The sequence below is a fragment of the Phoca vitulina genome, unplaced genomic scaffold, assembly GCF_004348235.1.
Source record: "Phoca vitulina isolate PV1807 unplaced genomic scaffold, GSC_HSeal_1.0 scaffold92, whole genome shotgun sequence".
Classification (NCBI taxonomy): domain Eukaryota; kingdom Metazoa; phylum Chordata; class Mammalia; order Carnivora; family Phocidae; genus Phoca; species Phoca vitulina.
The window spans coordinates 2,233,717-2,252,803 of record NW_022589795.1 but is presented as its reverse complement, the minus strand read 5'-3'; the positions used below and the strand labels follow the sequence as shown (position 1 = coordinate 2,252,803).

At 57.7% G+C, this 19,087-nt stretch overlaps 2 protein-coding genes across 7 annotated transcripts; one reads left to right on the top strand and one right to left on the bottom strand.

Annotated features, from left to right (window-relative positions):
* Window positions 1–794: 794 nt before the first annotated feature.
* Window positions 795–5,379, top strand: SLC25A39 (solute carrier family 25 member 39). Of its 2 annotated transcripts, none has more exons than XM_032396550.1 (12): window positions 795–923; window positions 1,990–2,089; window positions 2,221–2,280; window positions 2,406–2,450; window positions 2,723–2,832; window positions 3,196–3,263; window positions 3,406–3,530; window positions 3,710–3,883; window positions 4,219–4,328; window positions 4,505–4,586; window positions 4,667–4,747; window positions 4,843–5,379. In XM_032396550.1, the coding sequence occupies exons 2-12, from the start codon at window positions 2,005–2,007 to the stop codon at window positions 4,956–4,958; spliced, it is 1,056 nt and encodes a 351-aa protein (XP_032252441.1). In that variant the 5' UTR covers window positions 795–923; window positions 1,990–2,004; the 3' UTR covers window positions 4,959–5,379. The 2 variants fall into 2 exon arrangements, with proteins under 2 accessions (XP_032252441.1, XP_032252440.1); XM_032396549.1 differs by having other exon boundaries at window positions 2,699–2,832.
* A 290-nt stretch (window positions 5,380–5,669) lies between these two features.
* On the bottom strand, window positions 5,670–15,479 carry RUNDC3A (RUN domain containing 3A). Of its 5 annotated transcripts, none has more exons than XM_032396544.1 (11): window positions 15,125–15,302; window positions 11,316–11,431; window positions 10,797–10,933; window positions 10,523–10,608; window positions 9,472–9,561; window positions 9,289–9,369; window positions 9,036–9,201; window positions 8,777–8,934; window positions 7,871–8,008; window positions 7,640–7,746; window positions 5,670–6,621 (listed from the first exon to the last, which is right to left on the bottom strand). In XM_032396544.1, exons 1-11 carry the CDS (start codon window positions 15,229–15,231, stop codon window positions 6,479–6,481), a joined length of 1,329 nt encoding a protein of 442 aa, XP_032252435.1. In that variant the 5' UTR covers window positions 15,232–15,302; the 3' UTR covers window positions 5,670–6,478. The 5 variants fall into 5 exon arrangements, with proteins under 5 accessions (XP_032252435.1, XP_032252439.1, XP_032252436.1 ...); XM_032396548.1 differs by having other exon boundaries at window positions 5,739–6,621; window positions 10,797–10,945; window positions 15,125–15,479; XM_032396545.1 differs by having other exon boundaries at window positions 5,739–6,621; window positions 10,797–10,930.
* Window positions 15,480–19,087: the final 3,608 nt, after the last annotated feature.

Below are 19,087 nucleotides of genomic sequence, written 5' to 3'. Positions count from 1 at the left end.
GGGTTTGGAAGAAGTAACGTTGTGAGAGTAACCACCGCAAAAATGTCAGTCCCCTTCTTCCCTACTCAATCCTCTCACTGTGCGAAGGAGGAGGAACCCGAGGCCCAGAGTGGTGGTGTAACTTGCCCCAGGTCACACGGTGGGAGGACTAAGCCTAAACTGAGTCCGGCTGACCCCGGGTTTCCTGGCTCCCGGGCCAATCTTTTCCCTGTCCAGCCTGCCTGGCCCGAGTCACAGCTCGTCTGATCCCATCGCCCACGGGCGCACGGTACCCAGAGGTGTGCCAAGTGGTTTTGGAGCTGCGCCTCAGTCGATTATCCGTAAAATGGGGAGTATGCTGATTCCTGTTTGGTAGGTCGCCATTAAGTCGTAATACCTCAGCAGGGAACCCGGCGGGTAAATGTTTGTCATTATTATCTGATATCTCCGTGGCCTTGGAAGAATTGATTCCAATACCTGCCTCCCGGCAGATGAGGACACTGAGGAAGAGCGGGAGAGCGCGTTACCCACGCTGGCCTGGCAAGTTAGGGGGAGCGCTGGGACTCCCGGGGGCAACGCTCGGCCGGGGTACTGGTGGGATGGAGTTTGTGAGAATACAGTGTTAAGTGCGGTGCTGCCGCCGGTCACGCGTGACGTGGAGACCCACGACCTTGGGGCGCTGGCCCGGCCGGGCACCCGCGGCGCAGCGGCGGGTCCCGGAGAGGTTGCTGGTGGGCGGGGCCGGCGGCACTCCGGGCATGTAGCTGGTCGGCCGGCGGAGGGCGGAGCCTCGCGGCGCGGTCCGGGGGCGGGGCGGGCTCGGGTGCTTTCGGAGACGGCCTTGGTGCGGGGCGAGCGCGCGCCGTCCGTAAACCGGCCGCGGAGCCGTCATGGGCCCGCCGGGCTCCGGGCGCCGCGCAGCGCAAGCACCGGCCTGGAGTCAGGTGGGCGGAGCTGGACCTGGGTTGCGGGCCCGGCTGGGGACGGGGGCGGAGGTGGGCCTCCGGAGGTCCCGGGGAACCTGAGCCGGCGCGGGGCTGGGGGCCCGGAGTCGCGAGCCGTCAGGCCGACCTAGTCCGCCCCATCGGGCGTCCCCTGCGCGCGGGGCCGGAGTTTCTCCGAGGGAAAGGAGAGATCCTGTCTTCCCAAACCTACTTTCTGCCCTCTCGGCCGAACCCCGGTCTCTGTCTTGGGGAGAGAGCAGAGAGATTGCCCTTTCTATCCAGGCCTGGGGTACTGGCCCTTCCGGTCTCGGGAGGAGGGTGAGGGAGGGAGGGCCGGGAACCCAGCCTCCAGTCCCGAGAGCGGACGGTCCTTTCGCGGCCAAAAGATTTGTTTACACGTTTCCCCTATTGCTCGGCCCCACCTTCCACGCCCGGTGACTCGGGGCACAGCAGAGCCCGCCTCGGGAGTGGGGGGCTTAGGGGGATGGCTCTGGCGTCCTGATCTTTGGGTCCCCCGGGCCAAACAGAGCGCCTGCCTCGATGAGGGTGCACAGTAGTTCCGTGTCGCTCAGATGAGGGAATGGCAGTGGGCCGTTATTGCTCCTTAATCAATGAGTAACTACCCAAGCTTCCTTCCTCACTACTCTCAGAGTGACCTTGTTCAGGTCATGTCACCTCTCTGAATCTGTTTTTCCAGTGGTAGAGTAGAACTGACAAAAATTGCTTTAAAAGGTAATTGTGTAAAAGGTAATTCTGGATGGCTCAGTCGGTTAAGCGTCTGCCTTCTGCCTTCAGCTGAGGTCATGATTCCAGGGTCCTGGGATGGAGCCTCGGTTGGGCTCTCTGTTCAGCGGGGATCCTCCTTCTCCCTTGCCTCCCCGCTGGTGCTATCTCTTCTCCCAAATAAAAAAAAATTACAAAAGTAGAAGGTAATTGTGAGGATCGTTTGAGTTCATATTCAGTGAGTGGATTCGGGTAGAGGGCTGGGTCAAATCCCAAAGGGCCCTGCCTTGTGTCTCTCCCTCCCACTGATCTTGTTTTGTGAGTCCAGTTGACTGTTTTTCAGAATTGAAGCTACAAGATGGCTGACCAGGAGCCTGGGGGCATTAGCCCCCTCCAGCAAATGGTGGCCTCAGGCACTGGTGCTGTAGTCACCTCCCTCTTCAGTAAGATCTGGGGAGGTGGGGAGGGGGCAGTGGGGACAGGGGCAGACCAGAGATTGGAGGTGACTTGGTCGTGGGGGAGGGGTCGGGGTGGGGTCCCGAAAGGAGCCTTCAGACCTGCCCTCCTCCTCCAGTGACACCCCTGGACGTGGTGAAAGTGCGCCTACAGTCTCAGCGCCCCTCGGCGGCCAGCGGTGCGTGCCCAACCCTGAACCCTGGAGCCCATATGGGGTGGTGCCTGGGCAAAACATCTTCCCGAGGTGGGGTCCCCGGGACAGGTCGGGGCTCTCCTGATTTAAGGGACTGCCTTGTATTTTAGAGCTGATGCCTCCTTCCAGACTCTGGAGCCTCCCCTACACCAAATGTGAGTTCCCCAAGCCACAGGGAGCTTGTGAAGGTCCAGGGAAGGGAGTGGCCCAGTCTCCCCAGGGGACCTGAGGGCTCCACAGTCCTGCCACACACTTCCAGGTCCTATCAGCGAGCTCTGTGTCCTGAACAAGAATGTCCACCCAGGGACCACGGCCTCTGCTGGCCCCCCTAGGGATGGGGCTCACCCCCTTCCCTGCAGGGTTCCAGGGCACTGTCCTCCTAATGCCCCCTCCCCTTCCCCAGTGCCCTCCTCTCTCCAACCCACAGGGAAGTGCCTCCTGTACTGCAGTGGGGTCCTGGAGCCCCTCTACCTGTGCCCGAACAGCGCCCGCTGCGCCACCTGGTTCCAGGACCCCACCCGCTTCACCGGCACCGTGGTGAGGAGTGGCTGTGCCCCCGCCTGGGGCTCTAGGCGCTCCAGGGGGATTCACGTTGGTCGGGTTGCAGACCCAGGGAGGAGGGGGTGATGCAAAGCAAGTAGCAGTGGCCGGGTCAGCTTGGGAAGGGCTTCCCTGAGCAGGTGGTGCCTCTCTGCGGTTTTGAAGGGTGAGCGGGAGTCCGCTTGGAGCTAAATGCGGGATTGCGTGTGTGCCGGCCTGCGGGGCTCCTACCTCTCAGCAGGACCCAGGGCTGTGGGCAGAGATGAGGGCATCAGGCTAGGGCCGAGTCAGGGTAAGCCCCATCCCAGAGCTTATTCACGTTCCTCCTTCCTCCTCCTGGATGGGCGTCTGCTTGGCCAGGACGCGTTCGTGAAGATTGTGAGACACGAGGGCACCAGGACCCTGTGGAGCGGCCTCCCAGCCACCTTGTGAGTCTCTCAGTCCCACACATTGCTTTTCCTTGTTCTACTCCTCTGATCCTTTACTCTCCGGTCGGGTGGCAGGGGCAGGGGGTGCCTGGGAGGTTGGGAGCCTTTGGGAGTCCCGGCTAACGTCTGTTCACACTCCCAGGGTTATGACTGTGCCGGCCACTGCCATCTACTTCACCGCATATGACCAACTCAAGACCTTCCTTTGTGGTTGGGCCCTGACTTCTGACCTCTACGCACCCATGGTGGCTGGCGCACTAGCCCGCTGTGAGCACAGCCCTGGGCCCTTGATCTCTCTCTGAGCCCCGGCTCTGCTGGAGCCCAGTCCTGGCTTCCAGCTCCAGCTTCTGGCAGCTTAGGGGTAGAGGGATCTCTTGGGCCCCCAGATCCCGGGAAAGGCGGCCGTTGGGCCCTGTGAGCTGATCTCTCCCCGCTATTCCCCCTAGTGGGCACCGTGACTGTGATCAGCCCCTTGGAGCTGGTGCGGACAAAGCTGCAGGCTCAGCATGTGTCCTACCGGGAGCTGGGATCCTGTGTCCGAGCTGCCATGGCTCAGGGTGGCTGGCGCTCACTGTGGCTGGGCTGGGGCCCCACTGCCCTTCGGGACGTGCCCTTTTCAGGTAGGAATCAGGGATGCAGGGGGTGGGGTAAGGGAGCCTCTGGATGACATACAGGAGGTCTACAGTTAAGTCCCAGTTTTGCTGTTACTGACCTTGAAGTCACTTTCTGGGCCTTGAACATCTCATCTGTGAAATGGGCCCAGCGGGCGGGGTAGTCACCCAGGTTTCCAGGAGCAAATCCCCGCAGAGGGCTTGTTACAGAAACTGGCACGCCTCAGGCAGGCCTCATTCTCAGGAGGGACGGGTGTCACGTCGCGCAGCAGTGGAAAGTGGGAGGTTTGGGGCCGCCCCACTGCCCTCCCCAACTCTGACGAGTGTACCCGTATGTCCCCAAGCCCTGTACTGGTTCAACTACGAACTGGTGAAGAGCTGGCTGAGCGGGCTCAGGCCAAAAGACCAGACATCCGTGGGCATCAGCTTTGTGGCTGGAGGCATCTCCGGGACGGTGAGTTGATCAGGCCGGGAGCGAGGCCAGTGGATGTGGCCTTGGGAGGCCTGAGGGTTGTGGGAGGTGCTCGTGTAGCTGCCTCGAGAAGCCCTAGCCAAGGCTGGCAGAGCCTGGCTAGACACGAGGGCTGGGGGCCTGGGGACTGGGGACCAGCGCTCTCCGCACCACACCAGGTGGCGGCTGTCCTGACTCTGCCCTTCGACGTGGTGAAGACTCAGCGCCAGGTCGCGCTGGGAGCTCTGGAGGCTGTGAGAGGTGAGGGTTCTGGCTGGTGTGGGGCTGGGCGGATGGGGGCCCAAGTGGGGTCTCACCCAGGCCACGCCTCGCACCCACAGTGACCCCCCCACGCGCCGACTCCACGTGGCTGTTGCTGCGGCGGATCCGGGCTGAGTCGGGCACCAGGGGGCTCTTCGCAGGTGAGCATCCGTCCGTCCGCGTGTCCGCGCTCAGGAAGGATTGGGGCCCCCTTGGGTCCTGACCTCGGACCCTAACCCCCCCTCCCCCATTGCAGGCTTTCTCCCAAGGATCATCAAGGCTGCCCCCTCCTGTGCCATCATGATCAGCACTTATGAGTTCGGCAAAAGCTTCTTCCAGAGGCTCAACAGAGAACAGCCTCTGGGCTCTTAAAAGGAGCCAGGGGACAAGAACCCCATCTCTTCCCTGGATGGGGTTGGGGGTGGTGCGGAAGGAGACTGAGCCAAGTGCCTTGTCCTCAGCACTGAGGGGAGGGGCCTCATTTCCCTTCTCCCTCAACTATGAGCCCCAGGGGTACGGGGCTGCCCCTCGAGGCCTGCCCAGCTCCCCCCCCAACAGCTTTCTTCCTACTGTTTCTCATTCCCAGGCCCAAGGATAATCACTTTTCCACCACCACTCCGCACCCCAAGTGGAAGACCAAATCTGCTAATTGTTCCCTCCCTTCCTGCCATTTCCCTGTGTGTTTGCTGTAGCTGGGTCTGCTCCCAGGCGCCACAAAACCCTAGGCCTGGTGTAGTCTGTACCCATCCCTGTTAATCCCTTGACTCTAAAGATGATGAACCTCTGTCCAGTGCCTGTGACTGCGGGGTGTTTAGGGGTGGGTAGGGAAGTGGGACTTGGTAGTGGAAGAGGCCTGGAAGGGACCTGGATGTTGGCTTTGACTACCCAGATGGTACCCATATAGAGGACCCCCCCCTTTAGTGAGAGCCGGGTCAGGGTGAGGACCCAGAGTTGAGGGGGTGACAGGTAGCGTTAGGGCCATGGCGGAGGGTGGTGAGACCTCTCCCGATGGACATATTCCAGTGACAACAGAGGAGGGAGGTTGCTTCGATGGGTCTGCAACTTTGGGCCAAAGCTGAATTTCAGGATGATGGAAGGACAACAGGGCCCTGCCAGGGCTTGGCTCCTCCTTCCTGCCCCCAGGGCGTTCAGTGTCTTCCCCGCTGGGGGCTAAGCAAGTTACTAAGAATATCAGGTTGAATGGGGCATTTACATGTAGTCCTGCCCTGGACAGACCCAACATTTAGGACACTTCATACAAAAGCGCCCCACTTCCCAAATCATTCTGACCAGCTTGCTTCTGTGGGGCACAGACCCGTTGTGTCTGGTCTAGCATCACCCTGGTTACGGGCCCAGCACTGGCTATCGAATTGTGCCACCTCAGGACAGTGCCCAATCCCAGCCCCCCACAGACAAAGTTGCCCTCAGTCTTCTGGTTTTTATTTGCCTGATCCCCTCAGAGCCCCTGTCCTGGGGGCTGAGGAAGGAGTGACTCCGGGGAATACACAGGGATGGACTGGAGAGGCATGGGAGGTGGGAGTGCTGAGGCTGGGCCACCAGCTCCTGAGGAGGGTGGCGGGGCTGTGCGAAGAAGAGTCCGGTAGGAAGCCAGCCAGGTGCCAGGGTCACCAGAAGAATGGAACAGGCTTTCCCAAGGGCACCCTGTGGCCGTGGTGCCCGTGCGCCCTGGCCCAATGGGCTTCCCCTTGTAGCCCCTGTTCCCTTGGGCAGAAAGTTAAAATGGGCAAGAAGCAAAGGGTGCTTTTTGCAAGAGACCCGTGGCTGGGTGGGCAGCGTTCTCTGGAAAAGTGGCCTGGATTGGGGGACTCTGAGGAAAGGTGGCAGGTGCCCCTGCCCCTGGCGGGTGCGGCTAACACTGCCCACGCCCCTCCTCAGCTGGGGCTCAGTGCCGGGCTGCCTTCGGGACTGTCGCTCACCAGGCACTCGTTGGATTTGAAGCTCGCCAGGGACTTGCAGCTGGGGATGGAGGCCAGGGAGCCGCAGAGGCCCAGCATGGAGGGCGTGGGGTCCTTCCCTGGGGAGAGAGGGCGGGTGAGGCCGAGCCAACCGGTCTGCCTGTGTGTGAGTTGGGGAAGGGGGGGTAGCCCTCAGGTCACCCCCCCGAGGAAATTTTCCTCATTTCTGGAGCACTTGGCGTTGTCAAGGAAACCTGGGGAAGTATCTGCCCATGCCATGCACAGTGCCGGGACACTGTATTGTAATCGTCAGCTTACGTCTCTGTCTCCCCCTGAGGTTCAACCTCTCTGTCTGTTTATTAAACACACGGTGAGCACTTATTCCGTTCCAAGCACTGGGGATACAGAGAACGGACAAGACATGGTCCCTGCCCTCACGGAGCTCACAGTCTTGGGGGGTGGAGACAGACACACAGACAATCACAAACACAGTGTGGCGGGGTTCCACGTCCACAGCCTGCCTTGTCTCAAAGAAGATCTAAAGTCATCCAGTACAGTATGGTGTTTGGAAAGAAATGGCAGAAGTCCAGGCCCTGGGAAAACTAGGGTAGGGAACCAAGGTGAAGCCGGGGGGGGGGGGGGGCAACACAAAATGCATGCGTTGAAGTCCCGGACATTCGCTTGAAGGGAGCCACTAATTTGGCTCTGAGCTTCCTGGCAGCCAAAGAAAAGGGGGAAACAACGGTCAGGCAAGCGGTTCACAGAGTGCATGAGATAAGAGCAAATTAGGCGAAGAATTCCCCGAGAACCTGTGAGCCCCTTGAGGATGTCATGCTGGCAAAAAGCCATTGAGCCCCCACCGTGTGCTACACTGGTGATTAGTCAGCACCCCCGTGTTACCGCTGAGCAGGGCTCAGCAAGGTGAAGCGATGCACCAAGCTTGCACAACCGGAGGAGGCGCTGCTGGGGTTTGCAGCAGAATCTGCCCAACACCCCAAACCAAGCTCTTAAATGCTGTGCTAAGCTCTCCGGAAGGGCTGCATGAAGGAGGGACTTGGTCAGGGTCTGACCGCAGGCCCCAAGGCCTGGCCTCAGCCCTCCTTGGAAGAATGTTGGGTGCCGGATTGGGGGGCTCACCGATGGGGCCCCAGGGCTCCTCGTCCCGTTTGCCCTCTCCCAGGCGCTGGGAGTCCGAGCTCAGGCTGGCTTCAGCCGACAGCGGCTCCGTGCTCATGAAACTGTGTCTGCGGCAGAGCGGAGGGCTGATGTGCAGGCAGGGCCTACAGCCTGCACCCCCCCCCCCCACTAGCCCCTCTTCCCCAGTGAGGGCCAGCACTCAGGCCCAAGCTGAGCCTGGCTGAGGCTTACCTCCGGTATAGCTTGGGGTTGTTGGCACCCTCTGCCCCATTGAGCGTTCCCAGTGAAGGCCATTGGTTGACCAGGGGCGTGGTGAGGTCTTTGGAACCCTGGGCCAGGGGAACGTGGTCACCGGGGATCAGACCTGTCCTGGGATGGGGAGGAGGGGTCAGGCCTGACTAGGAGAGGGAGCAGAAGTGGGGAAAGGGGGCTCGGCAAGGGGTAGGGGGGTTATGAATGAAATCTGGGCAGCAGAAATGGGGACAGAACGTGGAGGACCAGAAGGGCAGATCCTGGGAGTCAGTGGAGGGTGCTGAGGGTCAGAGAGGAGATGGGGATTTACTTTGCTCATGTTCATGATGGGAGTTGGAGGGAATAATGGGGTGTTGTGGGACTCAAGTCAGGGTGATGGAGTGGGTAGAGAATAGAGTGGGAATCCTGAAGGGTAATGGAGTATCTTGGGGGATCATGCCCGGAGGTCACAGGGTGATGAAAAGGTTTAGGCGGAAGCTATCAGAAGGATGAGTAACAGTGAAGTCAGGGGTCACTGTGGGGATGATAGTGGTTACAGATCAGAGGGGTGTGGAACAGAGGGAATAATGCGATCGTGTCGAAAGTTGGCTGAGTAGCATCTGAGGTCCTTCTGAGTAATGTTGGGGTCGCAGCAGTAACGTTCTGTAGCCATGGTAGCTGATGGATGAAGTGGGGCGCCGGTTTTGGGGGGTATCCCTGGATCTTATGTTGAGGGTAATTCAGTTCACTGGGGAGGGGGTCTTGGGGTGGAGGTGAGGGGGTCAGTGGTTTGATGCTGGCCGTTGGTGGCACTGGATGCTGTTATCAAGAAAGGTGACGTTAGAGTCAGTGGGGGCGATGTGGTCGGGGTGGCCGGGACGGGGGCAGGGCGGCGGCGGCGCTCACAGCTGCTCCTGCAGCTCCAGGATCACGCCTTCCAGCTCCCGCTTCTCGCGCTGGTTCTGCGCCGCCGCCTCCTCCAGCTGCAGCTGCAGCCGCCGGTTCTCCGCCTCCAGGTCCTTCAGCTGCGACTCGCGCAGGCGCACCAGCTCCTCCAGGTAGCCCTGCGGGGCGCCGGCTCAGCCCGGGCGGCCGGGCGCGGGGCTCCCAGCGGCCGCCCGCCCGCCCCCCCGGCCCCGCCGCTCCCCCGCCGCGCATCACGCACCTTCTGCGCGTAGACGATGCGGAACTTCTGTTCCATCTTGTGCCATTTGCTGTACCAGCTGTCCTCGTCGGTGACGAGCGGCAGGTACGGGTGCTCGGGCGAGTTGTCCTCGCTCGTACTGCTCTCGGCGCTGTGCCGCTCCTCCTCGTCGGTCAGGTAGTCGTAGCTTGGGGGAAGGAGCAGTGGGCACGGCCCGCCCTGCCCGCCCGCCCTCCGCCGTGCCCGCACCCACCGCAGCAATCGCGCCGCTCACCTCTGGGTGAACTTTAGGTAGGGTGTGTAATCGATGACCACGGGGGTCTTCCCGTCCAACACTTCGCCCTTTAGGCAGAAGCTGGGGGCGGAAGAACCACGGGGTGGGGGGGCGGGTATGAGGGGATGCGAGTGTGGACATTCTCGGCTAAACGCCGCCGGCCACCGCCACCCAGACCCCTACCTGAAGTCTATGGCGCTCAGTCCGATCAGCATCCCGGTGAGGACGGTGGCTTCCTCCCGCAGCATGATGGCTCCCGAGTCATAGAAACGTCTGCGGGGGGCGGGGGGGCGGGGGGTACGGAGGGACTGATGGTGCATCCTCCTCCTCCTCCCAGGGAGACCCCACCCCTCATACCCCTGGCTTACTACCAACCCTTCCTAGAGGAAGTAGCTATCTCTCTCCCGCTCACCCCTCACATGTGGATCTTGTCTCTCCCTCAGAGTGGCGCCCACTGTGTCTCCCACGTATTAGAACGTGTGTTCCGGGAGAATACTCTCCTCCATCCCCTGAACTACCCCTTTCCCACCAAGTATGGGATCATCCAGATCCGTAAAGTCAGGAAACAAGTTCTAATCATTAGTGCTTGGCATACAGTAGGTGCTCAAAAATATGTTGATGTGATCTCTGAAATGTGAGGACAGACTAGAGATAGAACGGAGTAAAACCATCAGGTTGTATGTGACCACTGGATGGCCGGGGGGGGGGGGGGGGGGGACCTGCCCGTGACTGTATTCAGTTTCAAACACACATCCTGCCTGTGACCTCTGCCCCTGAGATCCAATCTCTCTGCAAACCTACAATGCAGGGACTCAAGCTCTGCACACTGGGACACTGTAGTCCACCGGTGGCAAGTACAGACTGCTGCCCCTGTTTGGGGAGTAGGTAGGGCTCTGTGTTATAGATCATGGAACAAGGCCAACAGATAAAATGATACATAGTTGAGGCTTGTTCAGAGGCGTGTCTAAGGTAAGAGCTGTGCATGAGATCAGTACTGTGGAGTGATGGAGAAGAATGAATTTGACTTGGAAGAAATGGTGGTGATGCTAAAGGTGTGTCTGGGACTGTAAGCTCAGTGGCCAGAGGATAGTCTGGGAGAGGGAAGCTAGCAGTGCATGCTGGGAGTTGCAGTCCAGGTACTGAAGGTTGCTCCAGGAACTTAAGGATCAAGTTTGTTTAGGCAACGAACATGCACACTGGGACCTGTGGTCTGAGCTGACGGAGAGGGTCTCACCTGGTGGTCCGGGTGTCCCGCAGAGCTGTGGTGATGTATTCTGACATTCGCTTCTCCATCAGGGCCACCCGGATCCATGCCCGGCCCTGGAAAGCACACTCAACTTTACTTGTTGCCCTGAAGGGACCCAGGAGTGCACCACTGTGTCTAGACCTCCTGTGGCTCTTCTACCGAGTGCCCGGAGGCAGAGTTGAGGAACAAGGAGCAGGCAATCCCCCCTGTATCCCCCTGCAACCAACAGCTGCCCTGGCCCTGCCCATCACAGGCCCCTCACCTTGGCTCGGGCTGTGCTGATGTTCTCCATGTTCTCAATGCTGCTCACACAATTGTTGGGCACTTTGCTGCAAGCCAGCCGGATATAGTCCCAGAAGCCCCGCTGCCCGTCTGAGCTGAACCAGCTCACCGGACCTGCTGGGGCACAGGCTGAGCCAGGGCAGGGAGGGGGCTCAGCAAAACCAGGGAGTTTGTAGAGGGTCCGTGTAATGGGGTACACACATGCATAAGTATAAGCAGCCCCACCTGCACATAGTTCCTACCCCAAACATGTGCACACACATACATGTACACACAGGGCACGTACCTGCATGCCCACTGATGGGGCTTGTGGGCACCCACTGTATGTGGCCAAAAGACCCCCTCCCCTCTTTCCAGTGTGTGCGTGGCCCAGCCAGAATTGGGGCCAGGGTCAATGATGGGGTTCAGAAAGCCACGAGGTAGATCAGAGTGGGTGGCCGGAAGCTAAAGGCTGGGAGTTGGGAGGGCTGGACAATGGGGGCCAGGGAGCTGGGCCCACCTTTGAAACGGTGGCTGAGGATCTGCTCTAAGATGGCTGCAAAATTCACAAACTCCTCGGATGAGTCATCGATGGGCTCCGCCGTGTATTTCTCCAGCAGCGTTTTCACAGAGAACCTGGTGGGAGGTAGGGAAAGGGGGCAGTGGGGTGTCCAGTGAGAAGACAGGGTAATGGTGGTAGAGGAGGGGTGTTAGGCAAAGAGAGGGAGTGAAGGGCAGAGGAGAGGTCATGAAGAGCATGGGCGTGGGGGTGAGGCACATGGAAAGAAGGTGGGAGACAGGGGAGGTGTGCGTGACCACAGAGGCGCTGTGACATGGGAGTGATAGAGTGGCAGGTGGGAGACCGATTGACAAACAGGTGACAGGAGAGGTGACAGCCAGAGAAAGGAAGCTTCAGGAATAAGGCATGAGAGGGGACAGAACAGTAAGTAGGCAGAGGAGGCACCTGGAGTCAGGGGGTGTCCCAGAGCCCCTTCCTTCTTGCCCATGCTTTGGAGTTGCGTTTTTGATGGGTGTGGGTTGGGGGTCAGCTAGGAGTTAGAAAGTGGGTTTGTACCCCTGCCTGGAGCTGTCTCCTGCTATTGCTAGAACAAACTTCAGTCCCTTCGGTGGGGGGTGAGGGGGTGGGCGTCACTTGGGCCAGGGCATGTGAGTTGAAACTAAGCACATGGAGCGTGGGCCTGCAGGGTGGCCAGGTGGGCTCTTAGCACATGGATGCCCCCCTTCCCCCTTCTCCTTCCTAGTTTGGTCGCCCACACACCAGCTGCCCAGAACCAGGCAGTGCAGAGCTGGGCTGGGTGTGTGTGTGTGTGTGTGTGTGTGTATGTATGTGTGCAGGGTGTGGGTCTGACACACACACTGTGTGGGAGGGGGCATTGGCAGCAAATCTCTGGAAGGGGTCTTGGGGCCCAGACACCTGGCTTCTCAGAGAGGAGGGGAACCCCGGGAAGCCAATGGGGCTGAGAAACCGGAGCCCAGCAGCCCTCATTCCTCTCTGCAATCCTGCTTGGAGCCTCAGCTACCTCTGCAGTCCCTCCCCCTGCAATCTCCACCTGCCATCCCTGCAGTGGGGTGGGGCAGGAATGAGGATGCTGCTGGCAACATCCCATTATTGCCCTCTTGTGGGTGGAGGAGCAGGAGTGGGGGATCCAGGGCTACAGGGGCTGCTTGGAACTGCCCCTTTCCCCCTAAGCTTATCAAGGCCTGTAATGTGCCAAGCACTGCATGTACTCCTCATCCATCCTTACAACAGCTCTGGGAGGTAGGTCCTCTTAGCATCATCCCCATTTTACAGATAAGGTGACCGAGGGTTCAAGAGGTTGACTGATCTGTTCAGAGTCACAGGGCTTGTGAGGAGTCAAGTAAGTCTGGCTGATCCCAAAGCCCTTGCTCTTTCTGCCACATCCTGTGGCCTCCTGCTGGCTGTCACAATTACCAAGGCCTAGGAGCAGCCCCTGCCTCCTCTGCCTTCCACTCTGCAGGCTCCAGCCCTTAAGCACTGGCCTCTGAGGCTCTCAGGCCAATGGCAGACCTGAGCCAATGGACCCCCTTCCCTTCTCTTTGGGCTTAGAGCTGGTCTGGCCTGAAATCAGAGCCAGGTCAGTGCTGGGGTTTGTAGTAGGGGGAGGCGGCCTGGTAGACTCAGATCCTGTTTCCTTGTGATACCCTTGCGGTCTTGGACAAGTCACTTAATCTCTCTGAGGCCCAAACAGGAATAATAGTACCTGCCCCAGACTCCAGGAAGGACTAGGGGAAGGGGCATGTGTATAGCCCATTGGGCAGGGGTGGCCAGGAGCAGGGCCATTAATGGGAAGGTTGGCCCCGCCAGAAGGAGCCTGTGTTTGGGGCATTGGCTGGGCCTCATTGTGCAGCACACACCACCACCGCCCCCATGATATTTTCTGGTCATCTGGGTCAGCCCTCAGTGGGGGCCTGGGGCTGGTTTCAGCATGGCGGCCATCTGCCATCCATCCTCAGCGGTGCTGCAGAGCTGGCCATCGCCCCCGGGAGCCCCATGGTGTGCTCCCTATTAGAAGGTGCAGTGGCTGCTGCAGGTTACCATGGAGACAGGGAGGCCAGGGCCCAGGGGAGCCCTTGGCCTGCTAAAGGGAACTGTTCTGGGAGCTGGAGGCGAACCACATGACAGGGATGAGGTGGCAGAGGCCCGAGGGGTTTCTGAGCCTTTGTCATGCCCCCAATCCCCTCTAAAACTCTATCCCTCACACCCCAGCTCTAAGCCCACTCTCAATCCACCAGAACCTCTGTTCCTCCAGCCTAGGCCACAGGGAGCTTCCCCCTTCCCATACACTGGGGAAAGCAGGCAAGAGAAAGAAGAAGTATCTTCTTCTCAGGGACAGGAAGGGTATCATCAGGACAGGGCGATTTTCGTGGGCCAGGCACTAGGCTAGGCTCCTACGTGAATTATGCCATTACTTTTCCTTGGCGTGGCTGTTACATCTACAGTGGGGATGATGAGGCACCCAAGGCCCAGAGTGGTTAGGAGACTTCCCCACGGTTGCACAGCTAATAATTGATGAAGAGCTTGACCTAGGATCCTCTGGCCCCAAAGGCAGAAACCTTTGTTTTATACCAGACTGGCAGGGTTTGAGGGGTGAGGGTGGAGGCATCGGCCTGTACTTTGGGCTGGGTGGGCCATTGCTGCACTCATTTCTCCTATAACATTCCAGGCATTTTTACAGAGGTCTGATGTGTGTAGCACCGTGCTAGGGACTAGGATATAATGGTGTGAGACAGATGCAGTATGGCTGGGTGTGTGCGCAGGAACCTGGAAGGAGCTATGGGAGGCAGGAGCCAGGGCATCAGGTGCACGCTGATTCCTGGGGGAAGGAGCAGGGCCAAGGCTTGTGTGTAGACAGGTGGGGGTGGCAAAGCAGGACAGTTGAGCCTGCACTTGGAGCACCCTGCCCTCAGAGGTGGCATGGGGCGGGGGGGTTGCAGATGGAGAAGGCAGCTGGCAGGGGGGTCCTAGAGGGAGGGAGCAGGGCAGGTGAAACTGAGGGACAGTGGCTACCGGCTCAGGGCAGGGCAGTGAGGGTGAGTCACTGCAGGGCTGAGGCGGGAAGGTTCACTTCCTGGGCCCTCAAAAAGCAGATGAATCTTCCCAATGCTGCGACAGCCCCACCCTCAGGGACCAATGGCCCTGCCCTCCCAACCTCCTCCCTTGAACCCGGGAGACCCAGGCTTCCGCAGTCAGACCCTCAGCCCTTCCCATGGCAGGCACAGTGCCCCTCACCCTTCACTGGGTGGATTCAGGGGCTTTGCCCACACCCCCAGTTGACCCTGCCACAGGCTGCAGCTGTCCAGAGATGGAGGAGGACACCGATCTCTGCTCCCGGGTTTGAGCATGGGAAAATCTCTCAGGAAAGCCCCACCCTGGAGAGGCCAGGCTGACAGGGGTGGGAGTCAGGGTATGCTTGGAGGGCGCTCGTCAGTGCTTCCCTGCCCACCCCACCCCCGCCCCCAGCAGGGGAGCCAGCCATCCCACCCCTCCCCCTCACACACAATGTCACTTCCTGGTTTTCACAGGAAGCTGCAGTGCCAATGAAACACCCCTCAACCCCCAGGCCCCGGGCTGGGCATAGGCCTGACTTGGCCTAGAAGGGTAGGGACCAGACCTCCAAAGCCCCTCCTGGTCTGGGCCTGAGGGACAGTGGACGCGCTCCTCTTAACTCTGTGCTTCCTCCCTTTTCTCCGCGGCGGCTGTGCATCCTCCCGCGGGCACGCTCAGTCCATATTTTCGCAGCCCGCCCCGATGCCTCTCCCTGACCACCCCCCGCCAGCGGCGCCCACCTGCACACGGTGATCAGGTTCCTACGCTCCACGGCCACATTGCGGGAAGACGCTTTCTTGGAGGACAGCCCCAGAGCCATGGTGGTCTGGACAAAGCTCGCTTCCATCCAGATGTGCAGCCACTGCTGCCGCCACCAGCTGCCCCCCACCCCTCCTGGCGCCCCGGCCCCCCCCGCCGGATCACGGCTGGGCCCTCTGCCCGCCGGGGCCCCTCGATGCCTGCACGGCCATCCCCCTGCCGCTGCTCCCGCTGCCCGGCCCCCTGGCACCCTCCCCCGGCTGCGATTCCGGAGCAAAACAAGGCCGGGGAGGGAGCTCTCCGAGGTGCTGAGCCGGGGCCTGTCACCCTCCCCCCTCCCTTAACCGCCCGCCCCCCTCGACCGGTGACGTCAGGGCCCTCGGGCCCCGCCCCTGGCAGGCCGGGCACCAATCCGCAGAGGATGCAGAATTTGGGGGTGGGGGCTGGGGCCCCAGGGAGGACGGAGGGGGTCCCCGGAAGAGGCAGCGATTGGAAGGAGAAAGAAGGGGCATGTCGCCTGTTCTCCACTCCCACACTCAGGGCCGGGGACCCCTCGCCTCGCGTCTCTGAGTTCCGACGACTGACCTCCCTTGTTTCTGACCTGTGATCGGTGGTGTCTCAGAGTTTTCCTCCTGCTGCCGGAGAAAGAAGGTCCTCACCCTCATCCCAGCCCCGTCTCCCCACCCATTCAGTATCCGCGTTCTCAGTGAGGCCGGGGCCAGGTCTACGTCCAGAGAGCGCAGGTGGTCCTACGCGCTAACCTAGGAGGCCAAGGAGCTGTCGGAGAGACTGTATATCTGGCGTTTGACTTGTCAGCACCAACGGATGGATTCAACTGCTCCTAGGGTGGGGGATGGGAATCCAGAATAAGCTGTAGGAGCCCAGCGCCTGGAACCACTCAGGACAATGAGACTAGACCGGCAGCTACGGGCCTGGACTCCGTGGAGGTTCCCAGCAGTAGGGCTGGTGCCCACAGTGGTGCCAAGGCACGGCTTTCTCTCGGAGTCCTACTCCCTCACATCACCCCAGGGCAGCTGGCTTGAGGGTTAACCCCGTGGCTGCCAGCATTGCTGCATGGTGCCACCAAATCTCTGAAGGTTAGGAGGGCCCCTAAAGCTGATTGCATCTTTTAGGGGAAGGTGAAAGAGATGGATGCATAGTCTGGCTTTTTTGTCACCCTTTGCCTCCCAGTTGCTCTCTCGTCCCTGCTCTCACCTGCTCCATTCCTCTACTCAACCTGTTCTCTTTCATATGCTGAAACCCCCAGCTCCCACAGAAATCTTTCTGTGTTCATTAAGAGGGGGTCCACCCAATTTCCCTATCTGGCTTTAGGAGGGTCCATCCTAGGGCTCAGCTCATATCTATTCACCAACTCTGCCCACCTGCTGGAGTTACTCCACTTTGCTAGCGTATGGTCGTATGTCTCCACATTGATTCCGATGTGTACCAACATCTGAATATGATCAGCAGGCAGGGACCCTCTATTAGCACAAACAGAGGAGGAAGAGATAAAAGGCCTGCACAAGTTCACAACCCTGGTCTGACTCCCTGGGGGCAGGGGAGAAGGTCCTGGCTCCCAGCACAGATCTCATGTCCACTCAATCTCAGCCTCAATTCTTGGCTCCTGGGACCTCAGACTTGATCTTTTCCATTCCTCCTTTGCCTTTTCCCTCTTACCTCACTTCTAGAAGTCCCTCTTATCATCTTCCTGCCTCCAGATACATAGCCAATGCCAATCATGATGGTCTTTTGTTTTTCAATTGCAGGATATGCTATATGCACAAAAGAGCACATAAAACACATAGGTGCAGTTTAAAGAATATTTACAAAACAAACACCTGTGTCATCACCTTGAAGATCAAGAAATAGAAATAGAAAATTGTCAAGAACTCAGGATTTCCCATATACCTGTCCCAGATCTCATCTTCATCCATACCCCCAAGAGATAACCACTGACCTTTATGATAATCATTTCCTTGCTTTTCTTAATAGTTTTATCACCTATGTGTCCATCAATAAAAATATAGTTTAATGTTTCTTTATTAAAAGAAAATTCTTTCTATATTATTCTTTCTAGTCTTTCTATATTATTTTCCTTGTATGCTATTCCAAAGCATGTCAATACTACAGTTTATCTATTCTATCATTGAGGTTAACTTTGTGTATCAGATAGGGCCTAGTAAGAAAAACAGAAACCATATTATATATTTCAGATAGAGGAGATTTAATACAGGGAATTGGTTACACAAGAGTTAGAAGACTAAAAGCAAAAAAAGAAAGAGAACACCAAGACACCACGGAACCAGTAACAAATGAAGCAACGAGGGCTGAGGGAACAAAAGAGAAGAGGTGGGATTACTACACCCAAGGAGCCCACAGGGAGGGCCCTACTGAGTTGGGGCTCAGACTCAGGCAGAGTCACCAGCGAGCTGCTGCTTAATCCTCAGAGAAGGCTTCTACAAAGCTGGTTCTTGGCATGCAGAAAGAAGCTGAAGGCTGGAGCCAACTTCCAACAATAGAGCAACTCTGAACAAAAACAGAAAAATGGGGAGATAGTTTCCTCTCCCTTCTTCCTGTGTTCCATCTCTCTCTAGTGTCTCCTATTAACAGAACCTAACAGAAAGCTGGTTATTAATGGAGTCTGGAAAACGAGTTTGCAGAGTCTTAGTTCCACCCAGCATCAGACAGCAGAGACACGAAGAATGGATTTGGAGCAGAAAGGCAAGAAATGAATAACAGGTACCTGTCTACCTCTTTTCCTGCTCAACATTTACACACGTTTCTATACATATTTGAACAGTAACAAACTTCATGCCTTTGCCTAGCAAGATGTAATTATCCTTTGTACAAAAGAAGATGCTCTGGCGCCCTCCCCAAAAGTGGAGATGCAAACAGTAACAGTATCCATTTCTGGGTGATGCTAATACCTCTCGTAGTTCAGCCACATTTCCTCCAGAGGATTCTGTAACCTAAAGACTAAAGTATAAAGTTCACTACCAACAACAACCCTTATATAAAATAATAAGGGTAAGAAAGGATGAGGGGAATTAAAATAGAGAGATGGTATATATAATACAAAACAAGCAAGAAAGAAAATTCCTGGAGGCGCCTGTGTGGTTCAGTCCGTTGAGCATCTGACTTTCGATTTCGGCTCAGGTCATGATCTCAGGGTCCTGGGATAGAGCCCCTGCTCAGTGGGGAGTCTGCTTTTCTCTTTCTCCCTTTGCCCCTCCCCCTACTCATGCTCGCTCTCTCTCAAATAAATAAAAATACTTTTTAAAAAAAATTTATTTGACGGGGCTCCTGGGTGGCTCAGTCGGTTAAGCGGCTGCCTTCGGCTCAGGTCATGATCCCAGGGTCCTGGGATCGAGCCCCATGTCGGGTTCCCCGCTCAGTGGAGAGCCTGCTTCTCCCTCTCCCTCTGCCTGCCTCTCTGCCTACTTGTGCTCTCTCTCTCTCTGTCAAATAAATAAATAAAATCTTTAAAAAAAAAAATTTATTTGAGAGAGACAGAGAGCGAGCAGAGGAGGGGCAGAGGGAGAGGGAGAAGCAGGCTCCCCGCTGAGCAAGGAGCCTGATTCAGGGCTCTATCCCAGGACCCTGAGATCATGACCTGAACTGAAGGCAGACGCTTAACCATCTGAGCCACCCAGGTGCCCCTCTCAAATAAATCTTAAAAAAAAAAAGAAAGAAAATACCAGTAGCTTCTACAATCCTTATTTCTGTAACTTGTCATAAGTTGATCTTTATAACTCTCCTCTTCCATTACTCATTTCATTTTCACTTGCCCTTAGCCAAAATCTCAGTTTGTTGTTACTGTTTTTTAACCAGGTCAGGTGACCAAATCTTCATTCTTTTTTTTTTTTTTTTTTTTTTTTAAGATTTTATTTATTTGACAGAGAGAGACACAGCGAGAGAGGGAACACAAGCAGGGGGAGTGGGAG